This window comes from Theobroma cacao, chromosome 2 (assembly GCF_000208745.1).
Source record: "Theobroma cacao cultivar B97-61/B2 chromosome 2, Criollo_cocoa_genome_V2, whole genome shotgun sequence".
Lineage (NCBI taxonomy): Eukaryota > Viridiplantae > Streptophyta > Magnoliopsida > Malvales > Malvaceae > Theobroma > Theobroma cacao.
In genome coordinates, this window is record NC_030851.1 from 9,122,222 (window position 1) to 9,143,561 (window position 21,340).

Below are 21,340 nucleotides of genomic sequence, written 5' to 3' on the forward strand. Positions count from 1 at the left end.
GTGATGTGAAACCATTCTTATTTGAAGCAGCTAGTGTTTCATAACTTGGTTGATGGTCTTCTTGACATTTCAAAATGATAAATTGTGCAGTACTTGTCAATTTAGAAAGTAATGCAGAACTGTATTTCTAAAGACTAGGAGTTGGAAAGCAACACAAAAGCTACAGTTGGTGCATACAAACATTGAAAGCCCTATGACGACTTTGTCTCTAAAAAAAAGTAAGTTTTACTTACTGTTTATTGATGATTTCACACATTTTAGTTGGATTTATTTTCCGAAACACAAGTCTAAAGTTTTGGCTACTTTTGTAAAGTTTAAAATAGTCGTTGAGAATCAAGCTAGCTTAACTATAAAGGTTCTAAAAAGTGACAATGGGATTGAATACAATGCTAAGGAATTTGAGATTTATTTAAGTCAATTTGGTATAGTTCATTAGGTTGTAGTGACTTATAGTCCTCATCAGAATGGGGTTTCTGAAAGAAAAAATATGACTATTATGAAAATGGCTCGATGTTTGTTATTTGAGATGAGCTTACATAAGTTTCGATGGGAAAAAGCTACTAATATTGCCAACTACTTGTTGAATATGACTTAGACTAAGTCTTTAACCAACAAGACTCATTTTAAAGCTTGGCTTGGTATAAAACCTATTGTAACTCATCTCAGAGTTTTTGGTTTTGTTTGTTATGCCAAGATAACGGATGCTAAAAGATGCAAGCTTGATGAAAAATCTTTGATTGCAGTTCATCTTGACTATAATGAGGTTTCAAAAAGCTATAGGTTACTAGATGTCAAGACAAGGAAGTTGTTTGATAGCAGGGATGTCAAATTTGATGAGAATGCTAAATGGAATTGGGACATCAGTATAGTTGAAGCTGTCTCAAACAAAGATGTTATAGTCGATGTTATATTTGATACTGAAGAAGACATAGCACCTGATACAAATGTTGATGAAGTTCTTGTCAGAGAAACACAATCACTTCAAGATGTGTATGATAGATGCCATGTAGCCATCACTGAACCAAGCTGTTATTTGGAAGCTACTTCAAATGATTACTGAAAGTAGGCAATGGAGGCTCAAATGATGATGATAAAGAAGAACAACACCAGGACTTTGGTTGATAGACCAAAGAATCAAAAAGTTATTGGAGTAAAGTGGGTGTATAGGACCATACTCAATTATGATCGTTCGATTAACAAGCATAAAGCTAGATAGGTAGTCAAGGGGTTTTCGAAGGTATATGGTGTTGATTTTTTTTAGACTTTCGCTCCTATAGCCAGGCATGATTCCATCAGGCTATTGGTGGCACTTGCTGTTAGTAAAGGATGGTAGATTTGACATTTGGACATCAAATTTGCCTTTTTAAATGAGACTATTAAAGAAGATATCTATGTGGAGTAGCCTGAAGGTTTTGTTCAAACTGACAAAAAGGATAAGGTATGTAAGCTTGTTAAGGCACTGTATGGACTCAAATAAGCCCCATGGGCTTGGTATGTAAGAATGGACAACTACCTGAAAGTCAAGGCTTCACTAGAAGTGAAAGTGAACATAATTTATATGTGAAAAGTTCTGATGATAGTATTCAACTGATTGTGTCACTCTATGTAAATAGTTTTCTCATCACAAGAAATAGTAGTGAACACTCAGCTGATTTTAAAGCTAAAATGAAGGATGAGTTTGAAATGAGTGATCTGGGAGTAATGCCATACTTCCTAGAACTGCAAATCATTCAAAACTCAAATGTTATATTTCTACATTAGAAGAAATATGCAGGTGACTGCTCAAAAATTTCAGAATGGAGAAATGTAAACCTGTGTTTACTCCTCTAGTGGTTGGAAGCAAATTTATTAAGAAAGATAGAGGTGCTGAGGTTGATGTTGCTCAGTATAAGAAGCTGATTGGTTGTTTACTATATCTTTCAGCATCAAGGCCTGACATCATGTTTGCTACTAGCCTTTTCTCACATTTCATGCAAGCACCCTCTGATATTCATTTGACAGCAACTAAAAGAATACTCAGGTATGTGAAAGGAACTTTAAACCTTGGTCTTAAGTTCTATAAGCTAAGAGCATAAAGCTTGAAGGGTATTCAGATTGCGATTAGATTGGAAGCTTAGAAGACTCAATGAGTACCAGTGGGAGCTGTTTTTCCTTTGGTAGTGCAATCTTCTCCTAGGACTCAAAAAGCAAGATATTGCTGCTTAATCTTCTACTGAAGCAAAGTATGTAGCTATTGCATCAGAAACTAATCAAGCCTTGTGGCTTAGAAAAATCTTATTGGATCTAAAATTTAATATACAAGAACCTACTATCCTCTAGTTAAATAGTCAATTAGCTATTGCAAATGGCTCATAACCTTGCACAACATGGAAGGACCAAACACATTTAGGTCAAATACCATGCTATCAGGGAAGCTATCAAAAACAATAAGATAGAGGTAAAGCATTGTAGCACCAATGACCAGTTAGCAGACATTTTCACCAAGGGGCTTGATAAACACAAGTTTGAAAATCTAAGAGCCAAACTAGGAGTCTGCAACTCAAGCTTCCAAGAGGTGTGTTGAAGACGAAAGCTTGTTGCAACCATGGTGTGTTAGATCCTGCAACCATGGTGTGTAACAACCAATAGTTTTGGCATGTAACATCTTGGAGCCATAGTGTGTAACATCCTGGAGCCATGTTGTGCAGTTTATTGCAATCTTAACATGTAATGCCTATGTTACATGTACTACTATTTATTTGTTTTCCTGTCATTTTCTATTAGTTTTGATAGTCTGTTAGTGCATTGGGATTGCAAAAATTCTTGATGTAAAAAGACCTCTGGTTTGTTATTGCTTGGAGAGTGAGTGCTACAGCACCATATGGAAATGTTTTCTCTTCCTTGTAAAAGCCTTGATATAAAAGGCTCTTTTAGTTGTTATTTTTAATATAAGACAAATAATTTTCTTCCCCATAAAATATTTTTCTCTCCTCTTTGTTTCCTTAAGCTCCATTGATATAGCTCCATATTCGTAAGATAAATATCATTATTAGAAAACTAACAGACTTAGAATGACCATCACGGCCACAAAAATCACAATGATAGAATGGCTTTCTACCTTGAAAACAATTGGAGATGTGTGAAGAGGTAGCGACTTGAGAAGCATCCATGGCAGCTTGATTAATGGTGGACAAAGAATGAAGACTACGTTGACGTTCATCTTGAAGAAGGAAAGAGTAAGCACGAGTCATGGGGGGAAGGGGTTTGATCAAAAGAATTTGAATTTGAACCGTGCGGTAGGAGTCATTCAAACCCATCAGTAATTGTATCATCAAATGATCAATCTCTTGTAATTCAAGAAATCTTTTAAGGGCACCACAAGTACAAGTTGGGAAAGAGCAATAGAGACCACTCATCCCTTAAACCCTTAACAATAGTTTGGTAGGCAACAACAAAATTATGATTCTGATCATGAAAGAGAAATATTATGACGAATCTCAAATATTCCAGGTGTTTATTTCTTTTTTTTTAAGAAAAGTGACCACAAAGATCAAGTCAAATCTGATGTGCAAAAGATATGTAATGCTTGTAGCAATAGTTTTGGATACCACGTCAAGCAACCAAGAGGTGACCATATTGTTACAACGTTTTAATTGGAGTAAATCTTTAGAATTTTCATGTGGTTTATAGATATTGCCATATACGTATGCAAGTTTGTTTGTAGCTTCGAGAGCCATGCAAAGAGCATGCCTCCAGATTCGATAATTGTCACCAATGAAAGGTTGGAAAACAAGAATAGAGTCAAGGCTATCTGAATGATGAAGAAAATATAGAGAGGAATAATCGTATTCTGATTCGGTTGCAACAGGGGTGAAAGCGGGAAAGAAATATTTATGGTGGTGGAAGTATAAATGAAAATTAAAACAGGCCCAAGGGTCATTAGGTTGATTCCATGTTAATAAAATTAATTGGAGCTAAATTGTTTTATTTTGTATTAATTAGAAACCAAAGTGTTTGACTAAATATTTTTTTGAAAATATATTATAATAGATGTAAAGATATACTAAGATCTAATAAAAGAAAATAGGCATAATGCTAAAAAGCATTCTTGAATTATTCAAAAAAATTCATTAAGCTATTATCTTTATATTGCATTTGATCAAGCTGTATTTTTATTTTAATTCAAATAAGTTTTTATGACTAATGATTGATTAATTGTCATTAATCAAAATATCACTTATCATTTTATACCTACACGACGATGATGTGGAAGGTAAAAAAATGCTACATGTCATTTCAACATGTAATGTGAGTACCATATGGTATAAAATGACTAGTAGTATTTTGATCAAATTAATCATTAGTTATAAAAAGCTTATTTGGCTCAAAACAAAAATAAAAAGATTTATTTTGTTCAAAATAAAAAGTATAGGAGTTTGGTTGAATACAATAAAAAATGTATAATATCTAAAAAAAACTCCTAAATTATTTAAAGAAATTCAAATAAGTCTTTATACTTTTATTGCATTCAATCAAGCTTTTATATTTTTATTTTAAACCAAAGAAGCTTTTATACTTTTATTTTAAGTCAAATAAATTTTTATAACTAATGATTAACTTAAAAAAAATATCATTTATTATTTTATATTACATGATGTCAACGTGGTATGTTAACATATTATAATTAATGATGACATGATATGTTAACGTATCATAATTGATTATGACGTGATCTACTAATTTAGCATGATAACATGACCATATGATAATTTACCTTCCATATCAATGTCATGTTAGTGTCATGTGAATATAAAATGGCAAGTGATATTTTGATTAATGGTAATTAATCAATATTAGTTATAAGAGTTTATTTGATCTAAAATAAAAAATATAGAGACTTTGATTGAATGCAATTAAAAAAGAAGTTTGTTTGAATTTTTTTAAATAGCTTTAGAGTTTGTTGGAGCATTACATCATAAAAAATACAAATTTTTAAAATTTTTTAAATATTATGTCAAAAAATATTACTCTATAATAATAAACAACAACTGTGCACCGTCAATAAACATCTACAGTCACACAGCCCGGAATTGTTATTCTGATTGCCTATTCTATGCAGGCCAACTTGTTATAATCTTTACACAGGTTGGCTTTCTTTTTAGGTATAAACTTATTTCCTATCCGGTACTATAATTTTTATTGTTATGAAATATACAATCGGAAAGTCCTTCCACTTTAGGTGTAACAGGGCTTATCAATAACAAGCAAGACGTGCATCGTGGAAAACTGCTCTGGTTTTCCCACCCCACCCTGCAAAATGAGGTAACCGATAATAAATCCAAGCGGAAATTGATAACTTTTGTCGATAACGTGGATAATTGACCAGTTAAAAGCATAATTTGCTATGGTGGGTCCTAATTTTAATATAGTATGGACGTTCAATATAGGGGTTTGTGACTTTATCCCTGTCTGCTTGGACTGGTGATTACCTTTAGATTTGCTTTTTTATCTCAATAATTCATAGCGCTAATACCGTCGAAGAAAGAGACGTAGGAGATGACAGGATGGGAAGGAGTTAGGTGATGGCTATCTACTCAAAAGCAATGCATCTGGGCTATTCTTAGATGCTGGATGGGGAAAGAGTTGATGTGATGTGGGTCAATTTGAAGAATCAAATGATTCATTAGGGGACCCTCTTTGACTCTCGAGTCTTGACTGCAAAGAACAAGCACATAGAAAGCTTGTTCGGGCGTGAGTTTGTAAGACAATCTATTCATAACTTTTAACATTGGGACTAGAAGCCCCCGCACAAAAATTAGCCCACCGTCAGGAGGCACTAAATGTTTTGCCTACCCAAAGCAAGGGAAAATGAAAATCACAGCAAAAACCATTGTGCTATCAATGTAGTCAGGATGCAGTCAATCCCACTGATACACCTCAAGTAGCATTTAGCTGTAAGTGTTGGATGAAACAGTAGAAGGCATGACCATACCTGTGGACTTTCAAAATTGTATTTGGAAAGAAAAGGTTTATTAATATCTTAATTATTCTAAAGCTTTCACTCCAAAATCAATTGTCGGTGGAGGAGTTCTTCATATTCTCATTCTCGTTGAAGAAATGACCACCTTATACAACGATAAAACATCATTTGAGTTTGAAATTAAGATCAATAATGGGAAGAGCAAAAATGAAAAGGTTAGAAACATCAAAGAGAGAGTGGCAGTCACTAGTTTCCTGTGACAGGAAGAGCTCTGGAAATAAAGTCTAAAAACAAGTGAAGCGTCAACCTCCAGACGAGCCATAAATTAATGGGTAGTAGAAGTTTTAATTTGGTATGGGCTGAAGGGGTTAGAACTTGGAAGAGAGGCTACGGTGGGGGACAAAACCAATTATGGAATCAACCAGAAGAGATTTTGACGGTCTTTTACTGTCAAAGAAAGGTCATCGGAAGAAACGGATATCAGATACTATTAGCAATATTCCTAACGAATGGTGTTTTGTTGGTGTTGATTAGGGTATCATTACCATTAATCCAAGATAAACTGATCATTGAACTGCGTACACTTTTTTTTTTATTTAATAAAGGAGCAACCTTGGACAATTGTAAATAATCGGCATGCATTCGGCGAGTTTCAAAGGTAATTGCATACAGAAACTAACAAGGACCTCGCAAATCTAAAAGCAACCAACTATTCTGCTTACATTTATCACATGTAGAATAGTCTGTACCAATAATTACCTTCTAGCATAGATAATGAACTCGTTAGAATTTAGCAGAAACTTTCCTAAAAGGCAATTCCTGACATCCCTGTATCAAGGCAGATGGTTTCATCTCTAAGGTTATCATCAAACTAATCTATTATTATCTAGCCGGTTTTATACCAACCAATTTGATTAACAGGTTTATTACTATCAAGCATCCATGTATGTTTCTAAGTATAGGAGTATTGCTGACTGAATTCGGATATGTCAACCAAATAGTCCCTTGTTAACTTAGAAATTTTATTGGAACCTCCAGAAGAGTGTACTGAGTTTTCTAACATCTCCCACACCGTAAAACTTAGTTTTTTTTTTGTTTTATGCTGAAAATTCATGCAGGGCTCAGTTACCCTGTTAAATTTTATTAATACGAAATAAAAGGTATAAAGGAGGGAGACATAAACCGTACCTCCAAGTTACATGATTATAAGTAAAATTCGAAGAAACACTTAGAGTAAGGAAAACCATTTTACGTGCATATATTTTGATGCTATAGTAAAATAGATATTCCTCACTATTACATAGAGACAATAAACTAGGATCTAATTTAAAACAGAAATGTAAATAAGAAAAACACCTAGGGTGGAGTGTTTCATTTTATGACCATATTTTTTACTATCGTCATAAAATTAAAACACATCCATATTACAAAGTTCTATTAGAATAACTAAGCAGGAAAAATAAACTAGGTACTACTCCTTTACATTCCTTAAAAACGAACATAAGGTAAACTAATTTTATCCAATCTAAGAATACCTCTGAGCTAATTTTCTACTTGTGAGAATACCTTTAGGTTTTGCTGCGTGTGCCCCTGATTCGAGAGATGGTCTGCTGCCTGGTTTCCTTCTCTATGGATGTGCGAAATCCGTAGAACCTAGTTTATCACATAAATTGTTGCAAATTTTCAACGATAATAGTTTAAGATATAATTTCGTATTGACAAAAAAGATTAAAGGAAAAAATTCTTTTGAATAGTTATAAACGTTCAAACATTTTTGTCTATTCAAACAATTATATTTAGTAAATGTTTGGCCTAGCTGTTTTTCAGCTTATCTATCTCTTAAAAGCAAAAGTCAAGCCAAACATGATCTTTTGAAAAGCTCTTAAAAAAAAATAACTTTTTTTAAAAAAACAAAATTTAAAAAAAAAAGCTCCAATGAGGAGCTTTTTCTTCTCTTTTTTTAAAAATACAAGAAAATTTTTATTTTTGTTTACAAAATATCCTCATTTGTTAAAAATAATTACAATAGTACCCTCTAAAAAAATACCTTCTATGATAATTTTAACAAAAATTATAACTTATAAAAAAGAACTTATAAAAAAAATTTACCAAATAATTTTAGCTTAATTTTAAAAGCTATTATTTTTCATAAGAACTTCATAATAGTTTTTAAGTTAAAAAAAAATCAAGCCAAACAGGCTTTTAGTCAAATAATTATATTTGTTCAAAATATTATGCTTGTACAAATAGACATACATATCCTTATCTATAAATAATTTTTTTTATTTTCTTAAATATACCTAAATAATTTACAATCAATCTCCATTCTAAAAGAATACGGAAACAATTTGCATTCAATCTCTACTCTTCCAAATACTTTGCAAATTGCTTCTAAACTGTTTTGCTGTATAAAAACACTTTAGAAGTTTGATAATTTTATCTTATGTTGGTGAGTGTTTAGTGGATTGATTTTGTTAATGTAAAAAAACACAATCAATCATTACATTTCATTGTATTCTTAAAATATAAAACCTTTAAGGATAGTGGTAATGTTACATGTCTTGGAGCTATTTCATGCTTTTTTATATTTTCAATCGTGTTCTACAATCCAAAGGTTTTAGTCCTCCAAGATTCAACAATGGCTGTTGTAAGTGAGACATCAGGAGAATTGACTTTTGGGTTTGTGAAATTAGATAAGTTTGATGTTGGCAGAGGATAGAAGAAAAAGATACACTACCTACTTTCAACTTTGAAAGTTGTCTATGTCTTAACTGCCTCTAGTCATAAAAGAATAAAAGCAAATCCTTGTTGCAATTAGAGAGGAGTATAAATGGGATAATGCACAATATATATGCAAGGACCATATTTTGAATGGTTTGTTTGATGACTTATTTGATAGATACCAGAATAAGTTTATTGTAAAGAAATTATGGGATAAATTAAAGGTCAAATATATGATAAAAGATGCTACCAATAAGAAATTTGCTAGCAGAGATAAATTAAATTTCGATAGAGAGTCCTTTAGCAATCAAAATACAAAATCATAAGAGTTAAACTTACCTATAAAATAAACTTGGTTATCTTGGTATTAGAGATAAAGAGTGAAGAAGCCCCACAAATGTGAAGCTTGTTGATGTCAAGCACATGATAAATTGCATACTTAAGTTAATTAGTCTAATTAATCTCTAATTAGTGTTAGATTCTTGTTAGCTAACCAGAGTTAGCATTTTGTTCTTGTATATAAATAGCAACACCATTATGGAATGGGTCATAAGATGAAATACTAGTTTTTTAATTTTCTCTACTTTCCCCTTTCTCGTTATTTCAGTCTCTCTCTCTCACTTTCTTTCATTTTCCTTCACTATCTTGAATCTTTGAATCCTCTTGATCTTGGAAAACTATCACATGGATGATCAGGTAAGCTAGTGTAGAGGGTTCTTTTCGTTAGGGAAAGAGGACGTATTGTAATGAGTGAATCGAGATACAGTAGAGGCGGCAGAAAGGAAGACTAGAGCAGTCCTTGAAACATAAGTGCTTTGGGTGGATGATCAGGTAATCTAGTGTAAAGGGTTCTTTTAGTTAGGGAGGGAGGACGTGTTGCAATGAGTGAATTGGGATGCGCTAAAGGCGACAAAGAGGAAGACTGAAGCAATCCTTGAAGCGTATGTGCTTTGGGTAGCAGGTGGCGAGGGATGAGAAAAGATGGAAGAGGCGACGGATAACGGCGATTGGGAAAGGCTAAAGAGAAAGAATGCTTGGAGGAATCTAGAGAGAGCTTTCAAAGTAATCTTTGTTGGGTGTCCCCTCTCCTCTCCTTACCTCCCAACCTCCTATGCATACTGAATAGGAGAACTTTCTTAGGAGTAGTTAGGAGAGCACGTTTAATCATAGGAGAACGTGCTTATCATGGAAGAGTAGTTGAAGAACGTTTTATGGGATATTAAAAGAATGACCATGTAGTTGAGTAGTGTGCATAAGTTTTTTTTTTTATAATTAGGGGAGGGGGGATTCGAACCCTACTCTTAAGACAAGGGGATTATGCATCAACCAATGAGCTAAATGTTCGGGTGCTAGTGGGCATAAGTTTTGAGTAAATGAAATAGTGGCATTTGATAGTGCGTCACATATATTTTTAAGGAGTAAGGAAAGAAAAAAGAGTAAAGCACATGTACTTCAAAGAAAGGTTAAGAGGAAGTCCTCTTAACTATCTCCATATCGGAGCCACCAAGCCAAACTCTCTAAAACATCTCCAAATGTGAAGGTAACTCATGAACCCTATCACTTATTCTAAGTTACTTTCATTCCCCCGCACAAATAGTTGTTCCATGATTGTTCCTGGGTGTTTCTATGCTTATAACACTCTTTGGGTGCTTTTACGCATAGAACACCCCTGAGCGCTTCTGCGCTTGGAATGTCCCTAGGTGTTTCCACGCTTGAAACACCCCTAGGCACTTCTGTACTTGGAAGACCCCTGGGCGTTTCTACGCTTGGAACGCCCTTGGATGCTTCTGCGCTTGGAACGCCCCTAGGTGCTTCTATACTTGGAATGCCCCTTGGCTCTTCCATGCTTAGAACACCCCTAGGCGCTTCTAGTTTGGAATACCCTTAGCTTGGAACACCCCAGGCGGGAATGCCTCTGGGCTCTTCTACACTCGAAACATCCTATATAACTAAAATTGGGCATCTACATTTTGTCCTCTACATAAAAATTCTTTATAAGAAGTTTTATGCATAAGGAAATGCTCATACTAATAAGAAAGACAATGCTTATATATTGAGTTGGTAATTATTGAGCATAGTATCGTTATTATTATTTTTTTCTTATTTATTTTATATATATATATATATATATATATATATATATATATATATTAACTTTTTTTAAGTCAAATGAAGACTTTAAGGGAGCATAAGAGTATTACTCTCAAACCATCCTAGCAAATACCAAAGTTGGTAAACCTTGAATTTCTTTGGCTATTCCAGCCATGCTCATACGCTAGTTCTTTGTAGAAGGATGTGCTGCTCCTAACGTTATCAATTCCATGCCCCACAATTTCATGAAGCAAATTGTACACGTATTGGATAATTGCAAGTTTTTTTTNTATATGCTTGTATATTTCATGCATGGTTGAATCGCAATTTTTCTAACTAAAAAAATGTAATTAAAATACTATTAATTTGTATTAAATTATGTAAATTATTATTACATTAGTGATAGCACTAGTGAATTTCAAAGTTTTTATAAATTAGATAGAAATTTGAAACAATTAAATAAAGAATACATAAATGTTGAATGATGAGTGTATCTATTCCGTGTTTAAAGAATTTGTTCGAATCTTGTTCCCCTCAAATCAAAATTAATAAATAAAAGAGACGAAGAATTGAAAAATATGCTTAACCTTCACATATTCCTTACTTCCACACGTGTGAACGTGACAGCAAATCTGTTCCACGTGCCCCAGCCCTACCGGGCTTGGGAGTTCGGTAATCGAGAGGAAATGGCACGCACAAGCGCAAAGGCCCAACGCTGTCTTTCTTTGGAAAATAGAAGCCCAATATTATGAATATGGGCATCTAATCTTCACATAAAATAATTATTTTGTAAATAATATAATGGAAGTAATGACGTGTACAGCAACGATTGTTCTCTTTGCCAAACATTTGCTCATCTTGTGTTGATAGGGATTAAGGGATGTGATGACCATATGTTGCTTTTCCCTATCAAAAACTTCAAAAGAAAAAAGAAAAATCCACGTGGCATTTGAATGGCATATTGTGCCCACTTGGATTGGGACAACTTTAACCTAACGTGGGGAAGCGGCGGTCTGCGAAAAAAATGGCATAAAATACTAATATTATTTCTTTTAATTATTTTTCTTTTTTGAGGCGTAAAAAGCACTTAAAATCATAATATATATATATATATATATATTATATATATATATATATATAAAATTACACAGAAAATGAACATCTTTAATGTTAGGTAAGATTTGGAAATTAGAATGAATACTAATTTGTTATTTTATTTTATTTTAACATAGAAGGGGTATTTATTTATTTATTATTGCTTGTTTCTCTTTAAGGATTTTTTTTTGTTTAGTGATTTATATACATATATCTTTATTCATTTTGTTTGGCACAAAGGAATAATAAAAAATATGATGCACAAATAAGAACAAATAAATAAACATGAGATATTAATGCAGAAGTAGAAATAGTAATGTGTGAGTGCTTATCTAGTTGTTTTTGTATCATTTATGCTTGTAGGAATTTTGTTGCTTCTTATGGCCAAAACTCGTTTTACCCCAAAAGTTCGCTATGGTGAGCCTGGTAAGGCTGTTCTAGAGAAGAAAATGACGAATATTGCTGTAACCTCTCTTTCTAAGAAAATGTGAGTAGGAAGAACTAGTGAAATACCTTTAATGCCAGAAAATTGAGATGATAATGTCATCAAGGAAAGAGGAGAATATTGCTTTTGGGAAGCAATGCATGCAAAACAGGTAGATAGGCATCCATGTGCATCTGCCGACTATCATTGGGATTGTATTTGTAACAAAGCTGCTCCAGATAGAAGATGTTCCATCCCAGGAACGTCAGTACTGAAGTTCAGATTCGAACGTGGTGAATTCCCTCTTTCAATCACTAAATTTGGATCTAATTCATTATGAGTCCAAAGTTGGGATAAATGGGTAGAGAAAGTCTTGAAGAATTTCGCTTATGTGATGCTCTCAACAATGCTAGAGTCCTTAACGCTGTAAGAGTCACCACAAAACTCCCCATTCGTAGGGAATCCAGAATTAAAGTATGTCGCGCTATTCTTGCACGATGGAGTACCTTTTCATATACCATGGTATTGCTTAGGGAGAGTTTACTTTCATTCTTGAAGATGTGCGCATTCTTTTGGAACTTTCTTGTGTTGGTAGAGACAACTTTCGTTCCATTATACTTTCTAAAGAGGAAGAAAGAGTCAAGGAGTTCTTTATCGACTTGTTTAAGAGCTAGGTTAAGGCTTCTAAAGTGGCACGCTTCTCCAACTAGGTAGGACTCTTTTATAAGAAGTTCAATATTAAAGGTGAAAGTAGTCCTCCTAAGTATCCAGATCACATTCATGAGTTAGTAGCTTTGTTGATTATGTGGTTGGCTCGATATGTTTTCCCAAGTTGTCCAGATGATGGAATCTCCTCTTCAATTATTCCTTATGCAATCAAAATTGCTAAGGGTATGAGCTTTCCTCTTGCTCCATTATATCTAGGATCCTTGTATAGGAGGTTAGACTTGTATCATTCTAAAACTGCTGAATCAGTTGGCCGCTATAGAGTATTGACTTATGTGGATGTATTTTTTATTCATATGTGTTTATGGGAGAGATTCCGTAGTTGTGCCCCCACTTCTAATGTGTATCAGCCTCCTGTGTCTTTTTCTACAAATACAGCTTTAAGAGATAATTATAGAGCTTGGGCATGGCATGACCAAAATTTCAGGGATAACATTCTTAAGGTGTTGGATAAGGCATATCAATTTATCGCAAGGCTTTATGTGAGATCAAACCATGGTTTTAGTGATCCAATTATTTATTATGATAGACGACCATTTAAGATTGGGAAACTGAGCTCACACGAATTGAACTTCTTAATGTGGGTTAATTCTTCCCAACCACCTTCCATGATTGAGACGGCTAGTTCTGGTGTTGATAGGGATTCATTGTCTATTAAACTATATTTTCCTTACAGAGTGGCGTGCCAATTTGGATATGATCAGTCAACTCTACCTAGACCCCCTTTTCTTGAAAACTTTTCCTCTTACACTTTCGTATTCCTTGTTAGTATGCTCAATTGTATTGTGGATAAATTCAAAAATTGTGTTGTCCCAGCCTTTGACAGAATAGGTGCCTATACCATTTCTTGGAATGCTTACTGGGGAGATTGTCTTCAGAAATGAACTTCATTTGTCATACTTGATCCTAAAGTGCAGTTGCATGTTCCTTCCATTAGTAATAATGAAGTGACACTTCATTTGATTCACTCTAAGAGGAACAAAACCCCTTGTCAAGTAAGCTTGTTTTTTGCTCTTCTTTATCTCTTTTTTTTTTTCTCTTCATTCTCACTTAGATATTTGAACTCTCTCTATTTTTTTTTTTAGGAAGAATCAATTCTAAGTGCAGAAGTGGAAAGACAAGGTATCTCAGAGTTTGAGAGAATAACCATGAGTCCAATGATGAGTCAATTGAGGAGAGGTTCCCAGACATGAGCATCAGAGTTTGGGATGAGAGGTAAATGGTAATGCTATACAAAGAGGTCTAATAGATATAACCGATTTCCTACCCTCTACTATACAAAGTGTTGGCGGAGATGAAGTGAATGACATTACGGGAGTCAGTGATGGTGATGTGGATGCTGCTACTAGAGTTGATGATGATGATGTGAATGCTACTAATGGAGTTGGTGATGACGATGTAGGTGATGCTAATGAAGTTGGTGGTGATGATGTGAATGTCATTAACCAAAATGATTAGAATGCTCTTGGGTTTGGCTTTGGAACATTTCAACATAACAATGCAAATATCATTGCTAAGGGAACCTTTGGAGTTACTCGCAGTATTCAGAACAACTTTGGAATCGATGGTACTCTTGGTGCTACTCGCAACATTTTTTCTTTCGAGGGTGTTCCAAATATTAGTCGCAATGCTTCTTTTCCTGAGGGTGTTCTAAACACTACTTGCAATGGTTCTTCTTCTAGGGGTGTTCCGGATTCTATTCACAATTCTTCCTCTTCTCTTAGAGGTATTTAGAATAACTCAAATATCATTTGTTTAATTATTGTTATGCCTCTTTCTTACTACTCACTGTATGCCATCCTCTTTTTTTTTTCTGTAGAACGTAGAAATGATGCTTCTGACAGTCATTTGGAAGACTTTCATGGCATTCCAGTCATGCCATAACACTTGCAGCTAGTGGAGCATGTCTATAAAGTAGAAGGTGAATTTTGGCATTTTAAACACAAATTCTTGAATAAAGGCATCTGGATAGCTTGGGTACTGCTTTAGAGATTGCTTTCTCCCCATGGGCATGCATTTCTCTCGAAGAATTACAGAAGATGGTGGGTCTTATGGAAGATGTTCTTGTCTCTAGTTGTCACATTATATGCCTTGACACGCTAAGGACAAAGAATACATTATGACAAAGGTTGACAAGCCTAACATAGAGGCTGAGATTAAAGAGCTTGACGCAAGGAAGATGGAGTTGCAAATAAGATTAGCTAGCCTTTCTAATTTTGAGAATGATAAATCCTCTTACTCTCTGAATTTCATACTTAACTAGCTTTTCCTTGTTCTCTTTTTCTGATCTTGTAAACTCATTCTTCCAAAGTGAACATTTACTTTGTTTTCTTTGTGGTTTTATTAAGCTGTTTGGTTCCGTATTTCATTCTTTGTAATCAAATGAGTGTTTCACAAGTATTGCTATATGGGGCCAAAAAGGATTCTCAACTTCATATTAGGGGGAGTAATCCTCAACTTAATAGGAAGGAGAATGACATATTACGTGAGCGTTTAATGCCGTGGCCTTTTTGTGAATAGCAAACCATGGCCAAGAAGTGAGTGATAAAGCTTGCGACCAATTTGTGAATAGTAAACTATGGCCAATAAGTGAGCAATAAAACTTACTGCCAATATGTAAATAACAAACTATGGCCAAGAAGTGAGCGATAAAGCTTGCGGTCAATAGCGTAATATTATTACAGCCAGATTATGAACGTTAAAGCTTGCAGCTGAAATATGAATTAGATGATGAAAGATTCAAGCATAACACTTTCGACCAAGTGAAACAAGAATATCTCAACCAAAATAAGAGCGATAAAGCTTGCGGTTGAAAATGAATTTAATTTAACATATCACAAGACAACCAAAATGAAAGTGATAAAACTACTGCTGATAATGCATTAAAAGTAAAAGAAATACAAACCAATTGGGGACAACTGATTCTAAGAAATCATAAAAAGAAGGACAAATAGTGAATAGTATTGTCATATGTGATACTTTTTAATGTTTTGAAAATTGACTGGTGTTGTAATAGCATAGGTTTTTGGATTCAATAGCATGTAATATCCACTCTCGTTCAGCTCATGGACAATGAATGGTCTTTCCCACATTGGACTAAACTTAGCCGCTGATGTTCTTCTAGCACTTGCATCCTTTCTTAAGAAGCTTAGAGCATTTTTATGAGCTGTTGGACATAGATGGGAATTGTAGTTTTTTGATTGTCGGGAGAACTCTCCATATCTTTAGATAGAAATTTCTGACTAATATTCACTTACTGCAATCACTTCTCGCCAGTGGAGTCACCAAAATGTAGAGGGTTCTTTGGGTTAGGGAAAGAGGACGTGTGTGATGAGTGAATCGGGATGCGTTAGAGGTGGCAGAGAGGAAGACTAGAGCAGTCTTTAAAGAGTAAGTGCTTGGGGTGGCAGGTGGTGAGGGATAAGAAAAAGTGGAAGAGGTGACAGATAACAGCGATTGGGAAAGGCTGAAGAGAAAGAATGCTTGGAGGAATCTAGAGAGAGCTTTTAGAGTAATCTTTGCTGGGTGTCCCCTCTCCTCTCTTTACCTCCCAAGCTCTTATTTATGCTAAATAAGAGCACTTTCTTAGGAGTAGTTAGAAGAGCACGTTTAATCATGGGAGAATGTGCTTATCCTGGTAGAGCAGTTGAAGAACATTTGATGGGATATTAAAAGAATGACCATGTAGTTGAGTAGTGGGCATAAGTTTTGAGTAAATGAAATAGTGGCATTTGATAGTGCATCACATGTATTTTTAAAGAGTAAAGAAAGCAAAATGGGTAAAGCACATGTAATTCAAGGAAAGGTTAAGAGGAAGTCCCCTTAACTATCTCCATATCTGAGCCACCAAGCCAAACTCTCTAGAACATCCCAAAATGTGAAGGTAAATCATGAACCCTGCCACTTTTTTTAGTTACTTTCACTCCCCCGCACAAATAGCTATTCCATGCTTGTTTCTAGGTGTTTCTATGCTTGTAACACTCTTTGGGTGCTTATACTATTTGAACACCCCTAAGTGCTTCTACGCTTAGAATGCCCCTAGGCACTTCCACGCTTGAAACGCCCCTAGGCTCTTCTATACTTGGAAGACTCTTGGGCGCTTCTACCCTTGAAATGCCTTTGGGTGCTTCCACGCTTGGAATGTCCCTAGGCACTTCTGTACTTGGAACACCCTTGGGCATTTCTGCGCTTGGAACACCCCTGGATGCTTCTACGCTTGGAATGCCCTTGGGCGCTTATGTACTTGGAATACCCCTGAACGCTTATGTACTTGGAAGACTCCTAGGCGCTTCTGCGATTGGAATGCCCTAAGCGCTTCTATGCTTGGAATGCCCTTCGGCGCTTTCACACTTAGAACACCCTTAGGCGCTTCCAGCTTGGAACACCCCAGGCAGGATTACCTCTCAGCTCTTTTACGCTTGGAACATCCTGTATAACCAGATTTAGGCATCAACAGCTAGCAGCAGTAATTAAGATGTATGCTAACAGGAACTCAATAACAAAGCAACACCAAACATGAAAGCAAAACAATGTGCTAGATAAGATTTATGGGAATTTAAAATTACAATATTTGCCAATTTCCTTGTCTAAAAGTTATCTCCCAAGTATCTTTTACGATCTGCTGAATAGTTCCCATTAATTAATCAAAGAAAATAAGGTGGAACAGGATAATGTTAATTCATGCTCTCTATACATTTAAGAATCCCATCATCGCCTATCTTGATGTGACATAAAATGGCACCTAATCATGTTCTGATTCCCATTTCATGTGGCTCAGCAACCCATTTTCAATTCCAGTATAGTAAAAAAGTTAATCTTTTCTACATAAAATTCAGTCTCACCATCATACTGAAGAGAGTGTGATTTTTACACTTTAACTTTTCAATGCCAAGAAAAAGATGGTTGATGATTGCAACTTCATATATAATTAAGAAAAAAAAAACATCAAAAGCATCAACAGTAATTATTTATGGATGAGAGGAGTAACTCGTGGTTGTGGCATTACCAAAAATAGCCTATTTCCAACGAAATTTTTCATTGGAAAAAGGCTGATTTTCTTTGGAAATGCCTTTTTTCGACGGAATTTTAATGAAAAAATTCATTGAAAATTCTGTCAGTAAAAGCTTCATAGGTAATACTTTTTGTTGGAAATCCGTTGAAAAATTCAGTTGGAAAAATATGATTTCTATATGCTATGCCATTGGAATTTCGTTGGAAAGTTCCAACGGAATTTCGTTGGAAACTCCTGTGAAAAGAATTTCGTTGGAAATTTCCAACGAAATTTTTCGTTGAAATTGTTTTTTCAACGAAAATCAAAGAATAATCAAGCGTAATTGCAATTTTTCAGGTCCTATGTTGTTCAAAGCAGCATTCTGACGTGCGAATGTTATTGCTAGAGGTTCTATATCAATTCCAACAAACAAAAAAGCACCAAACTGCAGTTCACTTCATTATTGAGAAATTAGTGTGTAAGGACCAGTAGACACAACATATTGCCAAACTATTGACAAGAATTCTAAATCACATGTGACGTTAAATGTGTTAAGATTCACATGTGAGCATATCATATCATATCAAGAAGATATGAGAAAAAGTAGGAGACATATACGCATGGAAGATGAGAAAAAGTAGGAGACATATACGCATGGAAGATGTATTAGAGAACTCAAAGTTGATCAAATATTTATCCAAGATCTATTATAAACAACATATCATAAAATAAATGGTTACAAAAATGGAATGGAAGGTAAAACCAATATTGGTACCGAGAAATGTTTACTGACAACTCAGATTGACAATGTTTTATTATAGTTACCATTCCAATGATATAATGAAGACTTAATGACCTTAAGTGCTGCAATTGACAAAATCCCAGAACCTGTGCCATAATCCAAGAAACATTCTCCTCCTTTTATCAATCTTTGTAGCAGCAATAAACACAATCTAGTAGTTGAATGCTCCCCAGTTCCAAATGCCAATCTAGGATTCAGAATAATATTCATTGCTTGAACATCCTAAAGGAATGAAAACAAACACATTTATACTTGTTGAATTCACCCAAAAAAATAACATTCGTCTATGTACACAGAAAATAAGAGTTTTACTCTGTACGAAAATTGAGGTGATTATCTGCAGGATGCTTAACGATTGACATGTGCAAATGTAAACACACGCTTTGCTTTGCATAGATGCTAAGCTAATTGGCAATATTGTCCTCACTCAAAAGGAGTTTACATTAAAGGCCTACTACAGTCAAGTAGGCCCACTAGATTCTGAAGAAATGGTAAAGAGGGCAGTTGTGTATGTGTGATAAATACAGATTACAATAAAACCTTAAAAAGAAGGTAACTAGATATAACCATACTGGGGGAGTCTTCCACTCAGGAACAATCCAAAATCCTTCAGTAACTTCAACTGAATCAAATGATTCCTGTCTCAAATCAAAACAAAGAGTCAAATTATATTATGAATGAAGTTAGATTTTATCATTAGAATAACCAACTCTCTTTTTCTTGTTTTTTTTTTCTCCTTATAAAGCACAAGCTATTACCATAATTAAAATTCTATTAGAAAATAAAACAAGTTTTTTTTCTCAATTATTGCCACACACATAGCAGGTGACTTGAAAAGGTAGTTGTACTAAACCAGAGAGAATGAGAAAAGTAAACTAACTTGAGTTTTCTTTATCCAGTCATATTGCTCACCTGTTTTAACTTCATGACTTGGTATCTCTTTTAAGCCTAGAGAATCAACAGCCTATGAGATGCATACATCCACATCTTCGGATTCAGGAAATATGGACTTGATTCATATCTGCATAAGAAATACCAATTATAGAAAATTTGTTCTTTAAAAAACATCTTTCAAAAACCTATTCTTAAAACCATTAATTAAAAAGCAAATTCACAAGCTTGGTCACTCATTCTTCTAGCACAAGAACCTTGAAAACAACCCAAAAAAACCCATACTTTACAATCAAAATCTTGTCTTCAAGAAAAAGAAAAAAAAGGGTAACTGTCAGTTAAAATCTTACTACGCAAATATACGTATCGAATAGATAGTATATTAGCAAGCAGGGTATCGATCCCACAGGAAATTGATCTAAAACTTTACTAAGTACTAAAATTAGAACAATTTAATTTTATCCAAATAATCAAAATTAAATAATTAATTAAAACTAAAATTAAAACCAACAAGAAAAATCAAAATAATAACTTGAGAAAATATCCAATTAATAAACCTAGGATTACAATATCCCTCACACTTCATCTAAATCTTACCTCTCTTCCTTAACTTATTTCAATGGGTTGAATTGCTAACCTAGAGTCTTAAATTATTTATAAGGGTCTCCCGACTCATCTTATAAAAATATGTATTTTAACCAAAACACTATATCCCTATGTGAATTGAAATTAAAACAGACTCATTAAGTTCAAGCTTTAATCTAGCTACATATGGCCTATAGGTATATCCCTATTCTATACGCAAATCAATTAATATGATCATATGCTATCCCAATTTTAGTTTACTCTAAACTCCTTTTCCCAAGTTTATTTAGGTTCCTAGATCAATTTAATTGATGGCCAAGCAATTAAAAGCATTAAGAACAAATTGGAATAAACAATTCAAATCCCATTAAAGATAAGTAAGAAAGAGATTAAAAACTTAGACTACATGTGAGTTCGATTGCAATCCTAGAAAAAGAAAATTAGCTACTCATAATTGCAAAATAAAATAACATTGTATAAAATTCAACCATTGAAAGTATCAAGAACGATAAAAGCTAAGGAATAAAACAAAACAATATTTGCTGTCTTGATCTCCAAGTTTCAGTCTCAACTTCTAGTTTCTTAAATCTCCCAAAAGTTCTCTCTAATGTTGTTAAACATATCTTATTTATACTAATAGACTAAACCTAAAGTTCTTTAAGCTGACCTAGGGTTTAATTGGGCTTAAAGTATAATAAAAGGCCCAAAATTCAATTGTCAATCTTTATAAATTTCTATTCCTGGCATAGTACGTCTAGTTATTTTCTGACATGATTTTCTCTATCTTCGAAGCAGAACTGGCAAAGTAATCTTCATAAAAGTTGTAGCCCTGTCTCTTATCTTTCCACTGGTCCAAGAATCACATCATTTGAAGTTCTGTCGCTCGAGATATAGCCAAAATAATGAAGCATATGCAAGCAGATTCTAGGTTTATCTACACCTTACTTTTCAAAATTAAGCCCAATCACTTTTAATCCTACAAAAATATAAAAACTAATCAATAATAAACAAATTAAAAAAAATAATATAAAATTAAAATAACTAACTTAAAAGTAA

The 21,340-nt window shown here is 34.1% G+C and overlaps 1 protein-coding gene and 1 pseudogene across 1 annotated transcript; one reads left to right on the forward strand and one right to left on the reverse strand.

Moving 5' to 3' along the window:
* LOC108660633 lies at positions 12,648–14,900 on the forward strand. Its single transcript, XM_018114882.1, has 7 exons — positions 12,648–12,764; positions 13,001–13,780; positions 13,934–14,011; positions 14,102–14,138; positions 14,266–14,447; positions 14,535–14,742; positions 14,836–14,900. Exons 1-7 carry the CDS (start codon positions 12,648–12,650, stop codon positions 14,898–14,900), a joined length of 1,467 nt encoding a protein of 488 aa, XP_017970371.1.
* LOC18608559 lies at positions 18,329–19,939 on the reverse strand (annotated as a pseudogene).